Below are 23,637 nucleotides of genomic sequence, written 5' to 3' on the forward strand. Positions count from 1 at the left end.
TTAATTAGGCCTACATAATTCATGAGCATTCATACATTTTTCAACATATCCACCCGCAGATACCTTATTGGATAAATAAAGACACATTTGAAGTCACTCAATTATTTCTGGGTGTAAAGATTTAGCCATCCTTCTTCGAAGGAAAGAAGAAAAAGAAAACAATATCAAACTTCTGGTGAGGGAACGAGGGAATTCATTCTTGGCCAAGAATCTTGAAACCCCTTGTACAATCTTCAAGGAAACATCATACGCTCTTTTCTGTCAGGTTTGCTGCAGGAAGAGTTTCGAAGGTCAGGTACAGTAGGTGTTCCAGGTGTTACTGTTTGGTTCAGAAGCATGGGAGAGGTTTAGCTTTGTTACAAGGTCTGTTGAAGCAGCAGATGTTCCCTGCTGCAGCCTCAGTGAAAAACAAGTTAATTATATGGAAAGCCAATTAGCACACTCTGCGAGACATGTGACTAATCAGACATGTGACTAATCACCACTCTGACATTGTTCCCTCCCAGAATGACAATGCTATGAAATAAGTGTTCTGTTCAGTAGATCTACACTGCAGCAAATGTTCCTCCACCTCCAATAATGTTTTTTTTTTATGCTCATATAGCCAACAGCATAATGTGTTTTTTCCCCCAGACGTAATCTAATTATTGTTGGATCCACACAATTGACATGGGGACAATTTGATTATTGGGTGTATTTTCAGTACCTATTTCTATAACGCCCCAAGTCTCTTGTGTTGTTTTACATGGTCAGCAATTCATTAACTGCATTCACTGCCAACAGCTTCATTTTATCTTTCTAAATGTGATTCAAATTTCAGAAAGGCACTCACATGGTACATCTGGTATATCTTCTTGCAGGTGCATAGGAACAAAGTGATAATTTCAAAGAAAAGTGAAACCTGCACACTGCTCTTCCTAGTATCACTTTCTTTTAAGCTTACGTTTCGAAATGTGCAAATCCGTGTTTTTGTATCAATTCTGGTGCTGTTTGGTACACAACTAGACATGACTACCTCATGTCGTGTTAGTGTGAATTGTACATACATTACCAATCAAAAGTTTGGACACACCTACTCATTCAAGGGTTTTTCTTTATTTGAACTATTTTCTACCTTGTAGAAAAATAGTGAAAACATCAATACTATGAAGTAACACATATGGAATTATGTAGTAAACCAAAAAGTGTTTTCAAATCAAAATATATTTAATATTTGACATTCTTCAAAGTAGCCACCCTTTGCCTTGATGACAGCTTTGCACACTCTTGGCATTCTCTCAACCAGCTTCACCTGGAATGCTTTTCCAACAGTCTTGAAGGAGTTCCCACATATGCTGAGCATTTGTTGACTGCTTTTCCTTCACTCTGCAGTCCAACTCATCCCAAACCATCTCAATTGAGTTGAGGTCGAGTGATTGTGGAGGCCAGGTCATCTGATGGAGACCTTCATCACTCTCCTTCCTGGTCAAATAGCCTTTACACAGCCTGGAGGTGTGTTGGGTTATTGTCATGTTGAAAAACAAATGATAGTCCCACTAAGTGCAAACCAGATGGGATGGTGTATCGCTGCAGAATGCTGTGGTAGACACGCTGGTTAAGTGTGCCTTGAATTCTAAATAAATCACAGACAGTACCACCAGCAAGCACCCCCATACCATCACACCTCCTCCTCCATGCTTCACGGTGGGAACCACACATGCAGAAATCCTCCGTTCACCTACTCTGCGTCTCACAAAGACACAGCGGTTGGAACCAAAAATCTCAAATTTGGACTCATCAGACCAAGGACAGATTTCCACCGGTCTAATGTCCATTGATCGTGTTTCTTGGCCCAAGCAATTCTCTTATTCTTATTGGTGTCCTTTAGTAGTGATTTCTTTGCAGCAATTCGACCATGAAGGCCTGATTCACACAGTCTCCTTTGAACAGTTGATGTTGAGATGTGTCTGTTACTTGAAATCTGTGAAGCATTTATTTGGGCTTCAATTTCTGAGACTGGTAACTCTAATGAACTTATCCTCTGCAGCAGAGGTAACTCTGGGTCTTCCTTTCCTGTGATGGTCCTCATGAGAGACAGTTTCATCATAGCACTTGATGGTTTTTGCGACTGCACTTGAAGAAACTTTAAAAGTTCTTGACATTTTCCGGATTGACTGATCTTCGTGTATTAATGTAATGATGGACTGTCGTTTCTCTTTGCTTATTTGAGCTGTTGTTGCCGTAACATGGACCTGGTCTTTTACCAAATAGTGCTATCTTCTGTATACCACCCCTACCTTGTCATGACACAACTGATTGGCTCAAACGCATTAAGAAAGGAAAGAGAAATCACAAATTAACTTTTAACAAGGCATACCTGTTAATTGAAATGCATTCCAGGTGACTACCTCATGAAACTGGTTGAGAGAATGCCAAGAGTGTGCAATGCTGTCATCAAGGCAAATGGTGGCTACTTTGAAGAATCTCAAATATAAAATCTATTTTGATTTGTTTAAAACTTTTTGGTGTTCTACATTATTCCATGTGTTAATCCGAAGTGTTCATGTCTTCACTATTATTATACAATGTAGAAAATAGTAAAAATAAAGAAAAACCCTGAAATGAATAGGTGTCCAAACTTCTGACTGGTACTGTATGCTAACTACCCATATGGATCTCTAGATCATGAACCCTGTCTCCATATTTATCTATGCTATCCCTTACAGTGATTGATGGGCCGACTCAGCTAATAGTGCGTGACGTCTCGGACACGGTGGCCTTCGTGGAGTGGACCAATCCCAAGGCTAAGATCGACCAGATAGTACTGCGTTATGGCCTGGTGGGGACGGACGGGCCTAAGACCACCTTCCGTCTGCAGCCCACCCTCAGCCAGTACTCCCTGCAGGTGCTGAGACCAGGCTCGCGTTACGAGGTGTCCATCAGTGGTGTTCGCAAGGGCAATGAGAGTGGAACCATCTCCACAGAATTCAGTACCGGTGAGGACCGTCAAAAACAGCTGGACCATACAACAGCTGCTTCTAGATCATTGTGCATGCCATGTTTGATGGATTAAGTGTATTTCATGTAAACACAAACAGCACTTTATACATAACTCTACATTCTTCAAATATACTGTACTATTTGTTAAGCTCTTTACATTTTCATAATGTCTTCCATTACAAATACATTAAAGAATGCCAAACATGTAGGCCTACTGGCATGCTTTTTAAATATGTATTCAGGGCAGAAACAATACCAGTCATAGCCATCTAAATAAGTGTAACTTTGAATGTAATATTTTAAAATCTATTATTATCTATAATTATTTTCTATTTCTATGGTCATATCGTCATGCTTTACTATCTGACTGACTGATGAAACTGCATGTGGAAACCATGTCCAACTTCTGATGATTGGTCTCAGTGGCCCCAACATTGTCAGTTCTGTTGTTCCTCTCAGAGATCGACGCACCCAAGAACCTGCAGGTGCTGTCCAAGGCCTCCACCACCCTGGAGCTGGAATGGGACAACAGCGAGGTGGAAGTAGAGGGGTACCAGGTGGTCTACAGCACCCTGGCAGGGGACCGGTATGATAAGGTCATCATTCCACGCAACGATGGACCCACCAGCAGAACCACACTCACTGGTGGGGATAAGTTTAGTTCATGTTACACCTCTGTTTTTAAGACAAATAATATAATGTGGGGCCTCCGAAGTTGCAGAGTGGTCTAAGGCACTGCATCACAGTGCTGAGGCACGACTACAGCCTCGGGTTCGATCCCAAGCTGTGTCACAACCGGTCATGACCGAGAGCCCCATGGGGCGGCACATAATTGGCCCAGCGTTGTCTGGGTTAGGGGAGGGTTAGTCCGTGGGCCATTTCCTTGGCTCATTGTGCTCTAGCGACTCCTTGTGGCGGGCTGGGTGCCTGCAAGCTGACAACGCTTGGGAGTTGGATGGTGTTTCCTTTGACACATTGGTGCAGCTGGCTTCCGGATTAAGCGAGCAGTGTGTTAAGAAGCAACATGGCTTGGCCGGTCATGTTTCGGAGGATGCATGACTCTCAACCTAATATCTCCCGAGTCCTTGGGGAGTTGCAGCGATAAGACAAGATCATAACTACCAATTGGATATTACGAAAAATGGGTTAAAAAAAAAATATATAAGATAACGTTCATGCTTTAGTGTGATATGATAAGGACGTCTGTTGAATAACTGAGCGAGATTCTAATGTTGTGGATTTTTATTTCAATTCTTATCAAAGTACTGATAGGTTTCCAGACATGAGTTTTCAGATGTCTGTCTTATGTAAAGGGAATATCAGAATAAGGGAACGCATTGTCTGTGGGATGACATCTATCAATGCTTTCCTCTCTCCATTTCTGTAACCTTATAAGCTCACTGATGTAATAGCAATTTTTACTTTACTAATTAATTATGCAGTTTAAAAAAGGTTAACACAAATCTTAAGAAAACGTATTGATGAACAGGGTATTTGGCAAGCCCTTCATTTTTAACGCAGTTTTTAATAGGCAGGTCTGTAAAGCTCCATCTGCTTGCTAATCCTTTCTCTTTAATATCATCATACTGTGTTGTCCGCCAGGGTATTGCATGGAGAGATTCATTCACATCACCAGCTAATGTTTAATCGTTTTCTATTCACATACTAATTCAAATCAATAGTTGGCTCGGTGTCTTGTGTCTCTCATCTTCCATCTGTCATACTCTCATACACACTCTCTTTCTCCCTCGCTCTCTCTCCCTCTATCTTCCTCCCTTTCCCTCCTCTCTCTTCCTCCCTCTCTACCCACAGACTTGTTGCCAGGTACAGAGTATGGCATTGGTATTTCGGCCATGCTTGGCACCAACCGGAGTTCTCCTGCCACAATGAACGCCAGAACTGGTAAGTGAGTTAATCGCCTGGCTCATCTGTGCAAATCAGTGATCTGACACAGAAAATCACAACTACCAGTATCAGTAAACAGAAATTCACCACCCTGTTCTCTTTTGTACCCTACGTGTTTTGTTTGTTTGAATTTCAATGAAGCATGAAAAAACAGTGTCAAAATACCATTTACTGTACATGCGTTTATTTATAGGCTATGCAAATCAGTCTAGTTACAGAATGTGTATTTTTGTCTCTTTGTTTTATTAGCTACACTAAATCAAATTCCTAACAACTTCGGTTGATTATACTTGAACTACTCTTTACTGTGTGTTTCAGGTCTAGACGTCCCCATGGACCTGACTGTGACAGCGTCCTCAGACAACACCATCACCCTGCTGTGGGGGGTGGTCCAGGGGCCTATCGACCACTACATGGTCACCTACACCTCCTCATCTGGACTGACCATGGAGGTTACTGTCCCCAATGACGTGACCACCACCACTCTCAATGACCTGGAGCCAGGCACAGAATACACCATCACTGTAGCTGCCCAGAGAGGCAGGCAGCAGAGCACTGCAGCCACCATCGATACCTTCACAGGTACAGTAACTGTATGGTACAAGGGCCAAGGAAGTGACATAACTGACGTCACATTGTACTATTATTAAGAGCAGAGCTAGAAGTAGTCTAACCATATAAACAGCGTTTACACCGTGAGTTAACAGGTCATAGGTTATATACCCCTTCTATGGATTCTTTTGGTCTCTGGTCCATTTAGCTATTCCATTTAGGACACAGCCTGTACTGTATCTGCACATGTACCAGTTCCAGGAACCTGGAAATATATTGTATTATTAGATTAATCAAATATGTAGTCTATTAATAACTATTTCTTTTCAAATACACTGGTTAAAGGTCAGCTTATTCAGTGAAGCTCCCACATCACTATACCCGAACAGGCAATTATGATCTGAAGTGTAGCAATGACTGCTGTACTAGAGAATAGGCTTGCTTTGCATGCAATGTGGAACTACTGTTGGGAAGGTGAATACAAATCAAGCTATTAGGCAGTGTCAATCTTTGATGCAACAATTAATGTAAATAATTCACAGTTAGCTAACGTGCTCATTACATGTGCTTGCTAATCGCATCACCATCCTTCATCCATTCATTTATCCAGCAGAGAAAATATATTATTTATTGCTTTTTTTTCTTTACTCCATTTATCTTTCCTGTCCCTCTGTTCTTCACACTCCTGTACATCTGTCTACATCAGGCAGCAAGCTGTCTTGGTAGTCTTCATCTTTCCATTGCTTCTTGTTTTGACAACACACGCCTTTCAGTGTCTTTTATTGGTGAATCTTTCAAAAACAGCCAAGCCTCGTTGACGGACGTGTTTTCATCCCATCTCTACTGTAAACATTGACATACTTCTTTCCCTTTGTGTTCATCATCATTCCATTGTCACTGGTCTCCTACTCTGTGTGTCTGTCATCTTCAGCTCTTCACATCCACGTCTCACTGAGAGGGAGAGAGCCTCCAGAGAGATCTGTCCATTATTGACCAGACATGCCATACACTGACTGACTGACTGTCCCCTGCTTCTTAATCACCAGCCATCCACTGACTGACTGACTGTCCCCTGCTTCTTAATCACCAGCCATCCACTGACTGACTGTCCCCTGCTTCTTAATCACCAGCCATCCACTGACTGACTGACTGTCCCCTGCCAAGCTTGCCAATGAACCAGCATCCACTGACTGACTGTCACCTGCCATGCCTGCTTCTGAAGCAACCATAAACTGACTGACTCTCCCCTGCCATGCCTGCCTCTGAACCAGCCAGCCATCCACTGACTGACTGACTCTCCGCTGCTATGCCTGCCTCTGAACCAGCCATTCACTGACTGACTGATTGTCCTTTGCCTGCCATCCTCAGAACCCCAGCACCACCAGCCATATTGACAGCAGATGAACAGATCAAATCAATTCAAATGAAATACAGCCCTTTATGACCATGCAGCTGGTGTCTTTGACCTTTGACTTTCAGGCTTCAGCCCTGTCATTGCTCTCTACTTGTCTGACATCACGTGGGACTCGGTGACGGTGGCATGGAGCGCCCCGGCCCCACCCGCAGACCTCTACATCCTCAGCTACAGCTCTGAGGACGGCACTGACACCTCCAAGGTCACCCTGGATGGATCCAAGACCTGGTCCTCTGTGGAGGGTCTCCTGCCCTCCACACAGTACACAGTCAGCCTTATCACCATACAGGGAGAGGTGACGTCTGAAGCTGTCACAGCCACGCTCACCACAGGTAGGCTACTTATTGTATCTCTGCAAGGGAGACTCTTATCTCCCTCACTAACTTCAAGCACCAGCTGTGAGAGCAGCTCACAGTTCATTGCACCTGTACATAGCCCGTCTGTAAATAGCCCATCCAACTACCTCATCCCCTTACTTTATTTGTTTATTTATTTTGCTCCTTTGCACGCCAGTATCTCTACTTGCAAATTCATCTTCTGCACATCTATCACTCCAGTGTTTAATTGCTATATCGTAATTACCTCGCCACTATGGCCTATTTTATTGCCTTACCTCCCTTATCTTCCCTCATTTGCACACACTGTACATATACTTTCTTTTGTACTGTATTATTGACTGTATGTTTGTTTATTCCATGTGTAACTCTGTGTTGTTGTATGTGTCGAACTGCTTTGCTTTATCTTGGCCAGGTCGCAGTTCTAAATTAGAACTTGTTCTCAACTATCCTACCTGGTTAAATAAAGGTGAAATAAAATAAAATAAAAAAGGAAAATAGGGTTGTATTCATTAGTCACCAAATGGACGAAAACAGAATGAGACAGGGAGAGACTACCTAAACTTGTCCAATGACAAAAAAGTTTTTCTACGGTGTGCCCTATTGCATACAACCCAGAACTATACTGAAGGTTCGCATGGTTCAATATGGTTCATTCAGGGTCAACAACAACACTAAACTACTGACTAATGCAAAACTGCTGCAACGTCGTATAGATTGATTGACCACACTCACCACAGGGTGCATTGATGTCTGATTTCGGCTGACGGTTTGCTGACACAAGACAGTTGCTAACGAAGGACAGCATTTTCCCATACTTAGACTTTCCTGTACAAAACCTCTCGTACTTAGGATATCAATCAATCAAATCAAATGTATTTATAAAGCCCTTTTTACATCAGCCGACACACGTCCCATTGTGCATGCTGTACGTGCTTGGAGTTTGTTGTGGTTTGTTCTGTTTGTCAGCAAGTCGTCTAGCTCCAGAAGAGAACACCACCCAGACACTTTTATGGCATGTCTCTTGCTCATTAAGATTATTACACTCCCAGCTGCACTACTGATGAAACACAGAACCACCTTTCATTTCTTTATTAATGCTTCTGTGTGTAATCCTCTCTTAATTACCCCTGCTTGAACGTGGAGGTGTCGGGAATATTCAGCTGTCGCATCAGCAGGCTGTTACTCACAGTCGCAGCTGCCAAGTAAAAGGAAATGTGTATTGTCTGAGGAGGACCGGACAACTCTATAAACACTATGGAGCCACCTGCACACTGCCTTCTGATTACTGCTCTTGTTATTGCGTTGCTATTTTCAGCTTGTTGTTATCAAGCCACGTTATTATATGCAAATGAACCACAGGGTTGGTGGGCATGCTGTGGTGCCTGTCTTTGAAGGTTGACATATTTCTTTATGTTTTCAAGTGGCACTTCTTATGCTAAGTCTGAATAAAGGGATGACAACATGTTCACTGTACCATGTGTTGTAGTGCAACACATAGGATGCATCCAAAATGGTACCCTATTCCCTATTGAGTGCACTACTTTTGACCAAGGCCCATAGAACTCTGTTCAAAAGTAGTGTGCTATATAGGGGATAGGGTGCCATTTGGGACACAGACCCTAGGTGAACGCAGGTTAGACTTGTACTATAGAAGCACATCTCATTGCTGCATTCTGTCTTCAGTTTGCCCACATTATGTCACATGAATATTTAGTTTAAATTCAGAGCTATTACAGCAGCCTCCATTGCTGATTGGGAAATAAATAAAATATAGGCATTCGCCGCTGTTTTATACTTGCAAAATTTAAATGAAGCTGAAGCCTAACTTATGAATTGTCCTCAATGTTGGTGAATAATATTGGTTATTGTAATGGAAATGGGAGGGTGGGGGTGTTCGGTTTATCAAAAACAATTCTGTGTTCAGTCCACAACAGTAGAGAGAACCAATCCCTCCATCCCTCCCTTCCATAATGCATGCCGACCTTATAAGTCTCTTTAATTAAGATTCTATTGACGCACCCGTTCGCACTTGAGCATCAATCTAAGTAACATAATAAAAAAATCCCCATCAAAATCCTTCAGTTTAAGCTAGAGATCTCAGGTTTTTGCCTGGGCCGCTTCTCAATCCACCAAATCTGCATATGTTGGCCGAGCTACAGCAATGTTTATCAGACCATGAGACATTGTGAATATCGGTCTTCTCACTAAAATGTCAGTAGCATCCAAATGGAAAGGGGGAGACTCTCAGGAACACGATGGTGTTCTCTGTTGTGCTCTTACGACCCCCACAAGTGTCATGGGACTCGTCTGAAGGTAAGACGTACAAACAAATGGAGGTAGTGTTGTGTCAACAAAAATAAGGGGTTAAATGTGTCCGAAAAAAACCAAAACATTTCCTGAGCTTTCTTACTGTATATCTCCTAGATATAGGACAGACACTTCAAAACCTTATTCCTTATGATTTATTTATTGACTGTCTTTTTTCCCATTTATGAATGTGTTATTCAAAGTGTTTCTAAGGGCCATAGTAAGTAAAGGCCAAATTCAATATTTGATCAAATAAATTCACTGTAGCACATTCAGAGATCGATTTATAATCGTTAATCCAAAATAATTCAAATGAAATTCAATTTAAAAAACACTTTCTGTTTGTCATAGATGGATGTAATTAATATGAGATGCAAGGCATCGATCTTACCTAACGAGTTTGGTAAGCCAAGCTATAGCTCTGTGGCACGCTCACAGGGATGGGGGCAGATGTTTTTATCACAAAACATACAACAGATTTTTCTCTCACAAAACACACAACTATGCATTTTACAGTGATAAGGAAGGTGAAATCTTATAGTCATTTTATAATTTGATTATACTATATTTAGAAAGCATAAAGGTAATTTCAAGCCTACAGTTTTATTGAATCGAAAATACATCATATAACATGTATCATATTTGTACTGTGTACTTGAGCTTGTGTCCTCAAAAGTGACTACACCTAAACAATTTATAGCAATGTTTTCCAGAAAGGTGATATATTTCATATTTCTTTGAGTGTGCAACATGACTAGTTATTGTTTATGGCCCTCTCATGATAAATAATTACTTTTGGTGGTTACATAGATTACATTTTCAATTACATTTAGTTACATTTAACTGGTTAGTACCCCCCCATTCCCCAAGGGCTTAGACTTTTAGAGGTTAACTGTTTGCTCACATGGTCTCTGGTAACCTTTGCTGCCGCAGCAGTAATGGCCCTGGGGACAGAAACAAATCATGAACTAATCCCGTATGGGCAACAGCACTTGATCACAATGCAAATATCCATCACTGTTCTCCTGGCTCTGGCCAGCACAGCATGCTATTTACCTACATATTTTATAATGTACCCAATGTGCAGGATAAACACAGTGCTTCTTACACTATGACAGGAAAATGTGTTGGTTTTATCAATAAAGAAGTGTCTGTATATACACTTCATTTAACTTCCACTGCCCTCCAAAAGGTGCCAAATTCCTTCTTCAGTTTTCTCCTCAATTCAGCCACCTTGGTTGGAGAGAGAGGTAGTGGCAGTATTCCCTTGAAACCCTTTCCTTTCATATATGGAAAGCATAGACTTCAAAGTGCTGAAATATATTGAACACACGGAGGTAGCAGCTTCGATAAGAAGGTTAAGTTAAATGTCAAGAGTGTCTTGTATGAGTGTACAGTGTGTGTCTTAATAGCCCTTTCCACTCACAGTCCATCTTCCCGAATTCAGGTTGAAAATGACTGATTTTATCATTGATAAGCACCTAGATTGGAAAGCAGTGGCTTTACTGTAACATGCTATACAGGATGTCAGAGCTCAGTTTCTCCACTTCACATCACTTTATCGGTTTTGACTGACAGCTGTTATAAACTTGAGCCCAGCATGTGACAAGAAGATGCCCCCATCCCACTAATTGGGCTACTTTTGCACATTTGTTGTTGTCTGAGGAGGGAAATGTTGTAAATTGAGAGGAGTCGATGTGTTCTGAAAGATGAGATGTTGAGCATCATAATAAGAACCGCTTTGATGTCATACCACACACACATGACTCCAAATGTGCACTTCAACATTTCCATATGACAACTATGTTTGATCCATAGTTGCAAGGATGACATGCGTTATACCCTGTGTTGTCCTGAACAGAATGAGCCTATGTTTGTCATATTGTGATCAAAATTTGCCACAAAAACATACTTGAATGTGCTCATGACTCTATTCTACGCCCACCAAAATGACAATTTCTTTGTTTGAAGTGCCTTTTGAAAGCCTAACACTGTACAATTGTATTTTAAAATGTAGCTAGCCACGTTGTCAATAGAATAAGCTTTGAAGTGATGTACACCTGACCCAGATTGCGATTTAATGGAACGTTTTTGGATTGAGTAAACAACAACAGTAATTGTGTAATGGTGGGGATGCAGGGCTGTGTTCCAAACCAAATAAATACAAGTGTGATTGTTTCAGTTCCTCAATGGCAAAGCTATGAGAGTTAAAAAAATATATTTAAAAAAGTATAGCTGAAAACTCTTTACTTTAGTCATAAAAGAGCATTGAAATTACTTAGGAACTGTGCACAGTTTGGAGAGGTGTGTGGCCACTTGAAGGCACCAGTTAGACCTCTCACTCAATCCCTTGTAATCGTTTTTTCATATCTTGCACCTTCTGCAAGATGTAAATTATCTTCATATTATGTTACTGAATGTATCCAGAGTATTTTCAGATTTCGTTACTAAGAAATGCAGTGAAAAGTACAGGAAATGTCAAATGCACATACAGTAAAAGCAACATTGTAATGTTTGGATTCAGTATTGTGTCAGGTGAACTGTTGTGTCTTCACCTTTGGTCTGATAATTTCACCATAATCTCCAACGTGTTCTCTCATTTAAGAGAGAGTTATTCAATTTGGCCCAATGTCAACAAGTATAACATGTACTATTATTCTCTGTCGTAGGAATGGACCCACCTAAAGAGATGACTGTGTCATATGTCACTGAAGACTCTGTCATCATATCATGGTTGAGACCTTTTGCCCCCTTTGACTATTACAAGATGTCCTACCAATCAGCAAGAGGTAGGCTAAGACATGTTTTATTTGAAAAGTTACTTAAAGGCCCAATGCAACCATTTTGATCCTAATATCAAATCATTCTGGGTAACAATGAAATAACTTACTAGATTAGTTTTCCATTCAATGGTCAACAAGAAACAAACAAAAAAAACAATTTCTCAAGCAAAATGTTTGTCAAGACTGTCTGGGAGTGGTCTGTGCGGGGAGGGGAAGGGCGCCAAAGAGGTGCTTTAAACACAGTGTGGATCAATCCACCAGAGCGGAGGGGCTTAATGGGAGGTATTTGTAACCTGAAAACTAGTTATTATTGGCAGAAAGGAACTTGCTTTGTTATTGGTCTATCGCACACCAGGCAAGCCAAAACTCCATATGTGCAAAACATGCTGATTAGAATGTCCTGTGTAGATTGTATTTTCAACCAGCAACTATTGGGAAATAAAACAGATCACTTTTTCCACCCCTTTACAGTGTTAGTTTCCTCAGTTGAAAATGTGACATTTGACTGCACTGGGCCTTTAAATAAAATACCAAACTGTTATTCCATGGTCTCGTGGAGGAAAGATAGCATGACAGCAGCAACAGTGCGAAATTAGATTAAAATACTTTTTATTTCATTTTCCTCAGGGCGAGTGGACAGCATCGTGATTGACAACGACGTGACCAACTACACCCTGTCCAGCCTCCACCCGGCAACAGAGTATGAGATAAACCTGAACGCCGTGAGGGGAAGCCAGGAAAGCAAGTCCATCACCACCAGTGTCTTCACAGGTCAGTATGGTCCCCATAAGGAGCAAACTTCGATCTCAGTCACAATGCCACTCTTCCCCTGTACATTTTTACTGGTCCAAATGTACATTGTATTATATAATTTTTGTATCCACATTCCACTCCACATATTAATTCATATACTACACCAAATGTTTTGGTACCCCTCACCCCTTACTATCTCAGCCACAATGCCACTATAGAAAGTGACTATGTAAAGGGACTGAACAATTTGTCAAATGTTTTTGCTCCAAAAGTCAACGCACACATTGTGTACACATTGTATTTATGGAATCTTTGTCTCCACATCCTGCACAATTCTACAGAACAACTAATGCAATTCTGTTTTGTTCAATAATTTAGCTTGTATACAAAAATGAAAGCTAGCCTTGTTATTATATGTCTGTGCCTAGGGGTCTGAGATGGGGGGACAAAATGTTTTGGAGTCAGACATTGCCTATTTCAAAGATAAATGGAATGTTCTGTCTTTTCAGTGAATTGTATTCCTAGTACCAACTCTGTGGAGCGCTCACATCGCCAGCTGCACACTGAGAAATTATGTTCCAACACAGACATACAGACTGTAGAATAATGTCTGGCTACATGCCTCTCATTGCTGCCGCAGTGAATGTAGTTACTGTTACCCCCTTGACCTTATAATTGGTTGCCTCTCCTCCTATCTGTCTCTGCATTTCCTCTGTCAGTATATCTGCCAGTCAGTCAGTCCGATAGACCTCTCAGCATTGATCTGTGTGAGATGTGAGATATATTTCACTGATAGTGAGCCACCAGAGAGAGGTGTGTAGGCTGCAGCAGCTCCTCTGTGTGTGTAGTGAACTCTACTAACCTGGGCTTAACCAGCTCTCCACTGCATGCATAATCATCCAGATGATCCTGAAGCGCACCACCGCATACTGAACAGCCAGTTAGAGATTTCTGCTCCAAAATCAGCAGGCTCATAACTAGAGAAGAGAGACAGAAGAGAGAGAGAGAGACAGAGAGAGATGGATAGAGTGAGAGGTAGAAAGAGCTAAATTCAAGTCTTTCTGCTTGTGCTGCTCTCCACTTTTAAAGCGGAAGAAAGTGCTCTGCATTTGCCAACTCTTCTTATAATGACGCAGGGCCTGTGGTGCTGCTACTGTAATAGCGCCAGAGGATAGCCTGGAGAAATAAAATGCCAGAGTGGCATCATTAAATTAATTTTAATTTTTTCAATGTTAGCCTAAAATGACATACCCAAATCTAATGTATTTGTATTGTTGTTGTTTTTTACACTTGAATAGAATACAAATGCTTAGTAAATACATATTTGCTGCTACATAACACCCCAAATACACAGAAAAAAGAAAACTATCTCAATTTTCACTACAAAAAGGTGGTATATGGAGCCAAAAGGGTTCTTTGACTGTTGCCATATAAGAACCCTTTTGGAGAACCTCTTTGAGTTCCAGGTAGAACCCTTTTTGGTTCCATGTAGAACCCTTTCAACAGAGTGTTCTACTTGGAAGCAAAAAGAGTTCTACTGGGAACCAAAAAGGCTTATCCTATGGGGACAGCCGCAGGATCCTTTTGCAAAAAAAAATCTAGGAGTGTACAGTATCACAGTGTAATTAAAAACTAGAAAAAAAGCACACAATACCATTTCGTAGTTATAGAGTTTACTTTTCTAATAACGTATTGTCAGAGGAACACTAGAATTCTGCTAACGCAGACGCTATGATGAATCTCAGGCCCTGTTTCACAAAGTGGTGTGAAGGAGCATTATAGGACAAATGGCAGGGCTCATTAAAACAGGGTCATAGCCCCAAGAATATCATTCCACTGTGGTGTGATTCAGCCAGAGCAAGATAAAACATATTATGGAGAGAGGCGCTCTATCTGACAAATGGGGCGCAGAGGGTTCTCACCTTCTATACGAGAGAGAGATGAGAATTTGATAAAAGTGCCTCGAAATCCAGATTGTCAGATGAGAAGCTCTGCCCCGAACTGGGTCGGCGCCCCACTTGCAGGCCAGAAGCACGAACACAGTCAACTTGTTAAGATCCTTCGCACTAAGGGAAAGTTTGCTGCAGTCGCTGGAGAGTCCTGCCTGCCGGGTAGCGACCAATGTCAAGCTCCGAGGCACTAGCTGCAATTCCAAAGGTAATGAGTGTCCACGATTCACTGGACTGAAGTCAACTGTCCAGCTGATGGCTGTGGCTGGGACAGAGACGTACTGTGGCTCAGCAGACTCTGGGTGTATGTTTCTGCATTGTATTGATACTGTAGCTGACCAGCATTCAAACAGTCAGGGCAATGTGTAACACTTTACATGAAGGGTACCAAGAATTTCATAACACATTTTTACCCCATAGGCTACACTACATTCTTTAATTTATACAATGCTTATATAGGCTTCTGCTTATGGATGTGGTATAAATGGGGTATTGAATGTGTGCTGAAGTCCTTGGATACCCTTCAAGTAAGGTTTTGGTCTGGTTGGGGCACATAGTCAGCCATGTCATAACTACACAGAGATTGATGTATAGATTATTACATATTTTGATTAATTAATTAAGTCGTTTTGGCTTACTCAGTCTAATCTAATTACATTTGATTTCATTTCAAATTGTCAGCTTTCATTGGATTCAATTAAATATTCAAAGTAATGAGTGTAATTAAACCCATTCTATCCATGGTGCGAGATGTGAGGCAGTGTGATTATGATTCCTAGATATGATCTTAGCTGTTTCCCATTAATGAGGGTGTAGTCTAGAACTATTAATGTTTGGATGCAAGCTGTTTTCTTCTGTGTTCTCAAGAATGGTTCTTGCAGTACCATGTGGACTATATACTTCTCTGCAGAAGTATACAGTATAGTCCACATGGTGGTCTGTAATTGGAACATACAGTCAATGGAATTTAGTAAAGTGATGGGGTGGGATCTGTGAACCCCTCTGACCCACTTTTTTGTGTTCATCTCTCGCTTTATCTCTCTCACTTTCTCTCTTTGATGCAGCGATGGACATGCCAATGGAACTGACAGCCCTCAACATTACCCCACAAGGAGCTTTACTGCAGTGGAACCCTCCTCTGTCCAGCGTTGACAACTACGTGCTCACCCTCACCTGCAACCAGGGTAGGCAGAATTATTCTCTTCTCACAAACTATGTATCTCCGCCACAGGGGTGGAGCGTGTGGAGCACCCTGAGTCTGTAGGTGGACTCCTGCCAGGTCGACTCTGAGAGAAAGTCTAACGTTGTGTCCCAAATGGCACCCTATTACCCATAGAGCTCCGGTCAAAAGTAGTGCACTATATTTGGAATAGGCTGCCATTTGGGCTGCGGCCTAGGACAGCTACTTGTAAATCAGCTCAGACATCAACCTGTTAGTCGATGCCGCTTTCATCAATATGGCCACAAATGATGGTTCTTCAGCAACCTCTTGCCAATGTGCTCTATTGACTCTAGTGTGTTCATTAAGTGTGATTTCTCATTTACTAATCCAGACTCATCTAGGCAATAGCATCTTGGCAGAAATGGTTTGTTAACCTGTTACTTTTCATCATCAACACGGAACCTATTTCTAAGCATATAGTAAGCCATTCATTAAACAGGCAATTTATCTAGATTGGTTATACAAAGTTTAGTCGTGCAAGCAAATAAGAAATTGTGAATTTAAGTGAAATTGATTTCAGCAACATGCAATTAAACCTGACCAATAATAACCCCAATCTACCAACCCTGACAGCGACTGCACATATCCTAGGCAACTGTTATATATTCAAATTGTTTAATGTAATCATAAAATCCAGGTTTGTTTACAATCTCATGTAGTCTCCTATTCTAATGTGAGTCTTTGTGTTCCTCCTTCTCCTTAAGTGACAGCTGACACCTTCCTGGTGGAGGGTGGGAAACAGGAGCACCAGCTCACTAAGCTCTTGCCTAGCACCACTTACTCTGTAGCCCTCTATGCTACCAAGGGACCCCTGACCAGTGGAACAGTCATCGCCAACTTTGCAACACGTATGTCACGTACTTTACTTGCTTAGCTACTTACTGTTCCACCTACCCATTCAGAACTAGCCCACAAAGACTACTGAGAGCAAGGCAAGCTACTTAAAACTCCTTGAAACATACTTCTATTCAACTAACGTGTGCCCTCTCACATTTCTTAGTTAAAGTGTGTCTAATTAGCAACAGGAATCCTTTCCCCTCTCATTGAGGCCCTTGCAGTGTGATCACGGACTGACCACGTCTCTAATGCTGGTATACAGTGTTCATATTAGGACAACCTCAGTCTCATACATTAAAAAAAATAATCTCAGTTGCCAGGACTGAGGCTGTCCTAAAATGGACACCGTACTGCTAGCTAACAATCTTCACAAGCCAATCATATCATACCTACTCCACTTTAGGGAAGGGAGAAGAGGAGGGGAGGAAGATGGTGTAGATTAGCAGAGTTGGGGCTCTGGGCCCAGTTGCATAAAACATCTTAAGTGTTTCCCTTAAGGAATAATGTTCCCTTACCTAAGTTAAGGGTGTTGCATAGAGCACCTCAAATATTTCATTAGGGAAGGGCATAATTTAAGTGTTTTACTGTGGTTTGAAGGCATATATGGCAGAAAGACTATCAGGTTACCATGGAGAAGACCTGATTCACTGAATGAATTTCTCATCAAAGAGATTACATTTATTTCGTGATCGCAAAATAGAACTTCCACAATCAAGACAGGAGAAACAGATTGATTCAAAAGATAATGAAACACGTTTTTTTTGTTACTTTTTTCTGAACTTGTTTCTATTACTTTCTAACACGTCAAGTTAGCAGAGTAGGTAGCTACCTAGACACCTAGCTATGTAGCCATGGATTATGGACCTTTCATTGTTTAGCTACCTAGCTTGCTGATGGATGTTTTCTTTTCGAAAACCAGGGTAGAGGAAAGCAACATTCACCTCCACAAATGCGTTTTACATCGATATCCATACTCAATGAAGCACTTAAGGGACCTCATGGGCACCCTTAACTTTTTCACATAATTTAAGGGGTAGATTTGCTTTAAAATGTTTTGTGCAACTGACTTAAAGTTATGAAACTCTAAGGGAAAAGATAAGGGGAAAATGTACTTAAGATGTTTTGTGCAACCGGGCCCTGAACTTTATTTTCAATGTTTCATGAACAAAATAATTCTGTCAGCAGCAGGGCATTAATATCCCCAAGGGAGCAGCATGGCCCAGGCTGCACTATAGTGGAACCACATGAACATTTTCAGGCCAAGTGGGCTGCTGCCTGTGTAGTGTACACAAACAAATGTCCAGAAAAAAAAAACTAGTAGCTTTTTTGTCTTGCGGTAAAAGTCTCCCTATGGGGAGGGGCAATTCCACTATATTTATTTAATCAACCAGTTCCCTTTGCAAAACCTTATTTATAGACACTGTTTTTCGACAAATGAATTTGTCTAAAAGTGTCACAGGCCATTGGTTTTGCTACTCAAGGGCCAGCCTTGTTCTCTGATGTTGACACGTAATCACTGAATGGGGTAGCCAAGTTCACCAGACTTCAGAGACTTTTTACATTTTTAATTTGGGTGTTATTTAATTTTCGATGCTGTTACTCTCCGCTTACGCTTTGTTTTCGCTGACTGTTATGCTCTGATAAAAATGTGCCTGTGTTGATGGCCCCTTATGAACATAAAGTTATTTGCTGACTCACTTTCTAAAAGACTTGACCAGCGAGAGAGATTTTATTTAGGGAAGTTTTAGAAATTATAATGTGTCTTCAAAATAAGTACTTTGGTTTAGTATACACCTGAACCAGTGCATGGGGATTCACTTATTAATTGTTTCTGATGGAAACAAGTTTTCTTATCATATAGTAATAATCCATTACTTCACTTGCCATCTGTTTGCATGTTGAGACACCTCTACATTATATGTCCAAAAACACCAGAGAGAGAGAGAGAGAGAGAGAGAGAGAGAGAGAGAGAGAGAGAGAGAGAGAGAGGAAACAAACAAGAGAGAAGAGTAGGCATTGTCATGGCTTGAAAAGATTCAATCAAAATTAAAGGGGATGAAAGGAAAATTAAGATTGACACCCTCTCAGGCATTGCAGTCATGTTGAGGAGAGAGGAGGAGAATGGCAGTCTGTCAGATAAGACCTCGAAGAGGCAGATATGGTAGTGTGGACACCCACATTGTAATTTCTCTAGTGGGTACTACTGCTGTGTGGAGATGTCATTGCATCTCATGTAGAAAGTCCTTCAGTCCAGAGGCCTAAGGCTATCAGTGGTAAAACACTGTTAATTACTGAACTGTCATAGATCTCCCCTGAAAACACCTGAGGACAACAGGAGGAGAGCGAGATAGGAAAAAGAGTGAAACCGGAAAAAGAGTGTGCAGCAGGTGTTCAAGACTGTTGGGCCAGTAACTGAAAGGTCGCTGGTACAAATCTCTAAGCCAACTAGATGAAAAATCTGTCGATGAGCCCTTGAGCACAGGTAGGCTGATTAGTTTTGAGCAGTAAAGGATGCTGGGTTAAGGACGATTAGAATGCATTCGCAGCAGGATGACTCCAACTAAGGTCCGCTAGAGGGGTGTTCATCAAATTAGGAGATAGATCATAATTGGGCAACTTTTCCAATTTAAGTACAGTATTTGGATACTAGAAATGGACATACTGTAGCCACTAATGATTTGACTCAATGGAACAGGGACATAGTTATCTGCTATCTGATTTCTCCCCTCTAGCCATGGACGCTCCTTTGAACCTGACCGCCAGTGAGGTGAACCACCGCAGTGCCCTCATCTCCTGGCAACCGCCCATCGCAGACATAGACAACTACATGCTTACATACAAATCAGCCGATGGCAGCAGAAAGGTAGGCAGAAAACAGTAGGGTGTATCTACCTTTATTAAAAAAGAGTTCCCAATCACAGACACACACTGAACTGTGAACTGTAGTATCAAGCCAAAGCGGCTCAAATGGGAAATGAATATGAGCCATACGTGTTACGTGTAGTGTTTACAAGCTTCCAAAATACTAGCCTTTCCCAGATCTATCTGTGCTCTTGTTTTCTCCATTGTTGTCATTGTCAAGTCAAACATTGGCATGACAATGAGTGGCAAGGTGTCACGACTTCTGCCGAGGTGGGTCCCTCTCCTTGTTCGGGCGGCGTTCGCCGGTCGACGTCACCGGCTTTCAAGCCATCCACGATCCACTTTTCATTTTCAATTTGTTTTGTCTTTGTCTTACACACCTGGTTTCAATCCCCCCAATTACTTGTTCATTATTTAATCCCCTGTTCCCCCATGTTTGTGAGTAAGTGTTTATTGTATTGTGGTCCGTATTTGTGGCCTTGTACTTATACGACGTGTATTTTTTTGGTAAGAGTTGTCTTTTTCTATGAGTTTCCAATCAAGCTCCCACACGATGCTGTATCAATAAGCCAAAGGTCCTCCCAGGAGATATGATTGATAATACAAGAGCCATAATATGACTGTTACCGGTAGAGTTTTGAAGCTATCAAAACAGTGTAAATATCTCCCAGACAAATGACCGCTTAGTACAGATCCATTGCACAGCTCTACTCGGCAATAGAGCCGTTTAGATCTTTTAATTTGACTCCTGGAAACGTTTTCATTTTAATTACATTCTTTGATGTAGCTGAGTAATATTAATAAAGTAGATTAGGAAGGTTATTCCATTGCAATATGCCTATTAATGACTCACCAGGAACAATTTCCCCTGATATTCTACAGCAGATATCTCTCTCAACTAATTACATCATTCAGGCAGAGCTAAAGAATGGGTCCCAAATAGTACCCTATTCCCTATATAGTGCACAACATATGACCAGAGCCCTATGTGCCCTGGTCAAATAGTGCCCTATATCGGGAATAGGATGCTATTTGGGACGAAGAGCCCAACACTGTACTGTCCTCACGGTCTTCATCTTAACTAGCTTTTAAACTTTTTTTAAATGTATATACGTATATACACTGCTCAAAAGAATTAAGGGAACACTAAAATAACACATCCTAGATCTGAATGAATGAAATATTCTTATTAAATACTTTTTTCTTTACATAGTTGAATGTGCTGACAACAAAATCACACAAAAATTATCAATGGAAATCAAATTTATCAACCCATTGAGGTCTGGATTTGGAGTCACACTCAAAATTAAAGTGGAAAACCACACTACAGGCTGATCCAACTTTGATGTAATGTCCTTAAAACAAGTAAAAATTAGGCTCAGTAGTGTGTGTGGCCTCCACGTGCCTGTATGACCTCCCTACAAAGCCTGGGCATGATCCTGATGAGGTGGCGGATGGTCTCCTGAGGGATCTCCTCCCAGACCTGGACTAAATCATCCGCCAACTCCTGGATAGTCTGTGGTGCAACGTGGCGTTGGTGGATGGGAGCGAGACATGATGTCCCAGATGTGCTCAATTGGATTCAGGTCTGGGGAACGGGCGGGCCAGTCCATAGCATCAATGCCTTCCTTTGCAGGAACTGCTGTCACACTCCAGCCACATGATGTCTAGCATTGTCTTGCCAAACACACCAGCATATGGTCTCACAAAGGGTCTGAGGATCTCATCTCGGTACCTAATGGCAGTCAGGCTACCTCTGGCGAGCACATGGAGGGCTGTGCGGCCCCCCAAAGAAATGCCACCCCACACCATGACTGACCCACCTCCAAACCAGTCATGCTGGAGGATGTTGCAGGCAGCAGAACGTTATCCATGGCGTCTCCAGACTCTGTCACGTCTGTCACATGTGCTCAGTGTGAACCTGCTTTCATCTGTGAAGAGCACAGGGCGCTAGTGGCGAATTTGCCAATCTTGGTGTTCTCTGGCAAATGCCAAACGTCCTGCACGGTGTTGGGCTGTAAGCACAACCCCCACCTGTGGACGTCGGCCCTCATACCACCCTCGTGTAGTCTGTTTCTGACCGTTTGAGCAGACACATGCACATTTGTGGCCTGCTGGGTGTCATTTTGTAAGGCTCTGGCAGTGCTCCTCCTGCTCCTCCTTGCACAAAGGCGGAGGTAGCGGTCCTGCTGCTGGGTTGTTGCCCTCCTACGACCTCCACCACATCTCCTGATGTACTGGCCTGTCTCCTGGTAGCGCCTCCATGCTCTGGACACTACGCTGACAGACACAGCAAACCTTGCCACAGCTCGCATTGATGTGTCATCCTGGGTGAGCTGCACTACCTGAGCCACTTGTGTGGGTTGTAGACTCCGTCTCATGCTACCACTAGAGTGAAAGCACCGCCAGCATTCAAAAGTGACCAAAACATCAGCCAGGAAGCATAGGAACTGAGAAGTGGTCTGTGGTCACCACCTGCAGAACCACTCCTTTATTGGGGGTGTCTTGCTAATTGCCTATAATTTCCACCTGTTGTCTATTCCATTTGCACAACAGCATGTGAAATTTATTGTCAATCAGTGTTGCTTCCTAAGTGGGCAGTTTGATTTCACAGAAGTGTGATTGACTTGGAGTTACATTGTGTTGTTTAAGTGTTCCCTTTATTTTTTTGAGCAGTGTATATATATATATATATACAGATGAAGTCAGAAGTTTACATACACCTTAGCCAAATACATTTTTCACAATTCCTGACATTTAATGCTAGTAAACATTCCCTGTCTTAGGTCAGTTAGGATCACCACTTTATTTTAAGAATGTGAAATGTCAGAATAATAGTAGAGAGAATAATCTATTTCAGATTTAATTTCTTTCATCACATTCCCAGTGGGTCAGAAGTTTACATACACTCAATTAGTATTTGGTAGCATTGCATTTAAATTGTTTAACTTGGGTCAAACGTTTCGGGTAGCCTTCCACAAGCTTCTCACAATAAGTTGGGTGAATTTTGGCCCATTCCTCCTGACAGAGCTGGTGTAACTGAGTCAGGTTTGTAGGCCTCCTTGTTCGCACACACTTTTTCAGTTTTGCCCACAAATTTTCTATAGGATTGAGGTCAGGGCTTTGTGATGGCCACTCCAATACCTTGACTTTGTTGTCCTTAAACCATTTTGCAACAACTTTGGAAGTATGCTTGGGGTCATTGTCCATTTGGAAGACCCATTTGCAACCAAGCTTTAACTTCCTGACTGATATCTTGAGATGTTACTTCAATATATTCACATACTTTTCCTGCCTCATGATGCCATCTATTTTGTGAAGTGCACCAGTCCCTCTTGCAGCAAAGCACCCCCACAACATGATGCTGCCACCCCCGTGCTTCACAGTTGGGATGGTGTACTTCGACTTGCAAGCCTCACCCCTTTTCCTCCAAACATAACGATGGTCATTATGGCAAAACAGTTCTATTTTTGTTTCAACAGACCAGAGGACATTTCTCCAAAAAGTACAATCTTTGTCCCCATATGCAGTTGCAAACCATAGTCTGTTTTTTTATGGGGTTTTTGAAGTAGTGGCTTCTTCCTTGCTGGGTTATTTCGATATAGGACTCGTTTTACTGTGGATTTAGATACTTTTGTACCTGCTTCCTCCAGCATCTTCACAAGGTCCTTTGCTGTTATTCTGGGATTGATTTGCAGTTTTGGCACCAAAGTAGGTTAATCTCTAGGAGACAGAA

At 41.8% G+C, this 23,637-nt stretch overlaps 1 protein-coding gene across 1 annotated transcript in view; it reads left to right on the forward strand.

The window, feature by feature from the left end:
- Positions 1-23,637, forward strand: part of LOC115114412 (tenascin-R-like) — a 122,095-nt gene that overhangs the window by 85,222 nt on the left and 13,236 nt on the right. The window contains 10 exon segments of the mRNA XM_029642620.2: positions 2,706-2,975; positions 3,439-3,624; positions 4,792-4,881; positions 5,203-5,466; positions 6,916-7,182; positions 12,165-12,284; positions 12,906-13,049; positions 16,045-16,164; positions 16,907-17,050; positions 19,772-19,902. Coding sequence (XP_029498480.2) covers positions 2,706-2,975; positions 3,439-3,624; positions 4,792-4,881; positions 5,203-5,466; positions 6,916-7,182; positions 12,165-12,284; positions 12,906-13,049; positions 16,045-16,164; positions 16,907-17,050; positions 19,772-19,902 — 1,736 coding nt within the window.

This window comes from Oncorhynchus nerka, linkage group LG9b, assembly GCF_034236695.1.
Source record: "Oncorhynchus nerka isolate Pitt River linkage group LG9b, Oner_Uvic_2.0, whole genome shotgun sequence".
Classification (NCBI taxonomy): Eukaryota; Metazoa; Chordata; class Actinopteri; order Salmoniformes; family Salmonidae; genus Oncorhynchus; species Oncorhynchus nerka.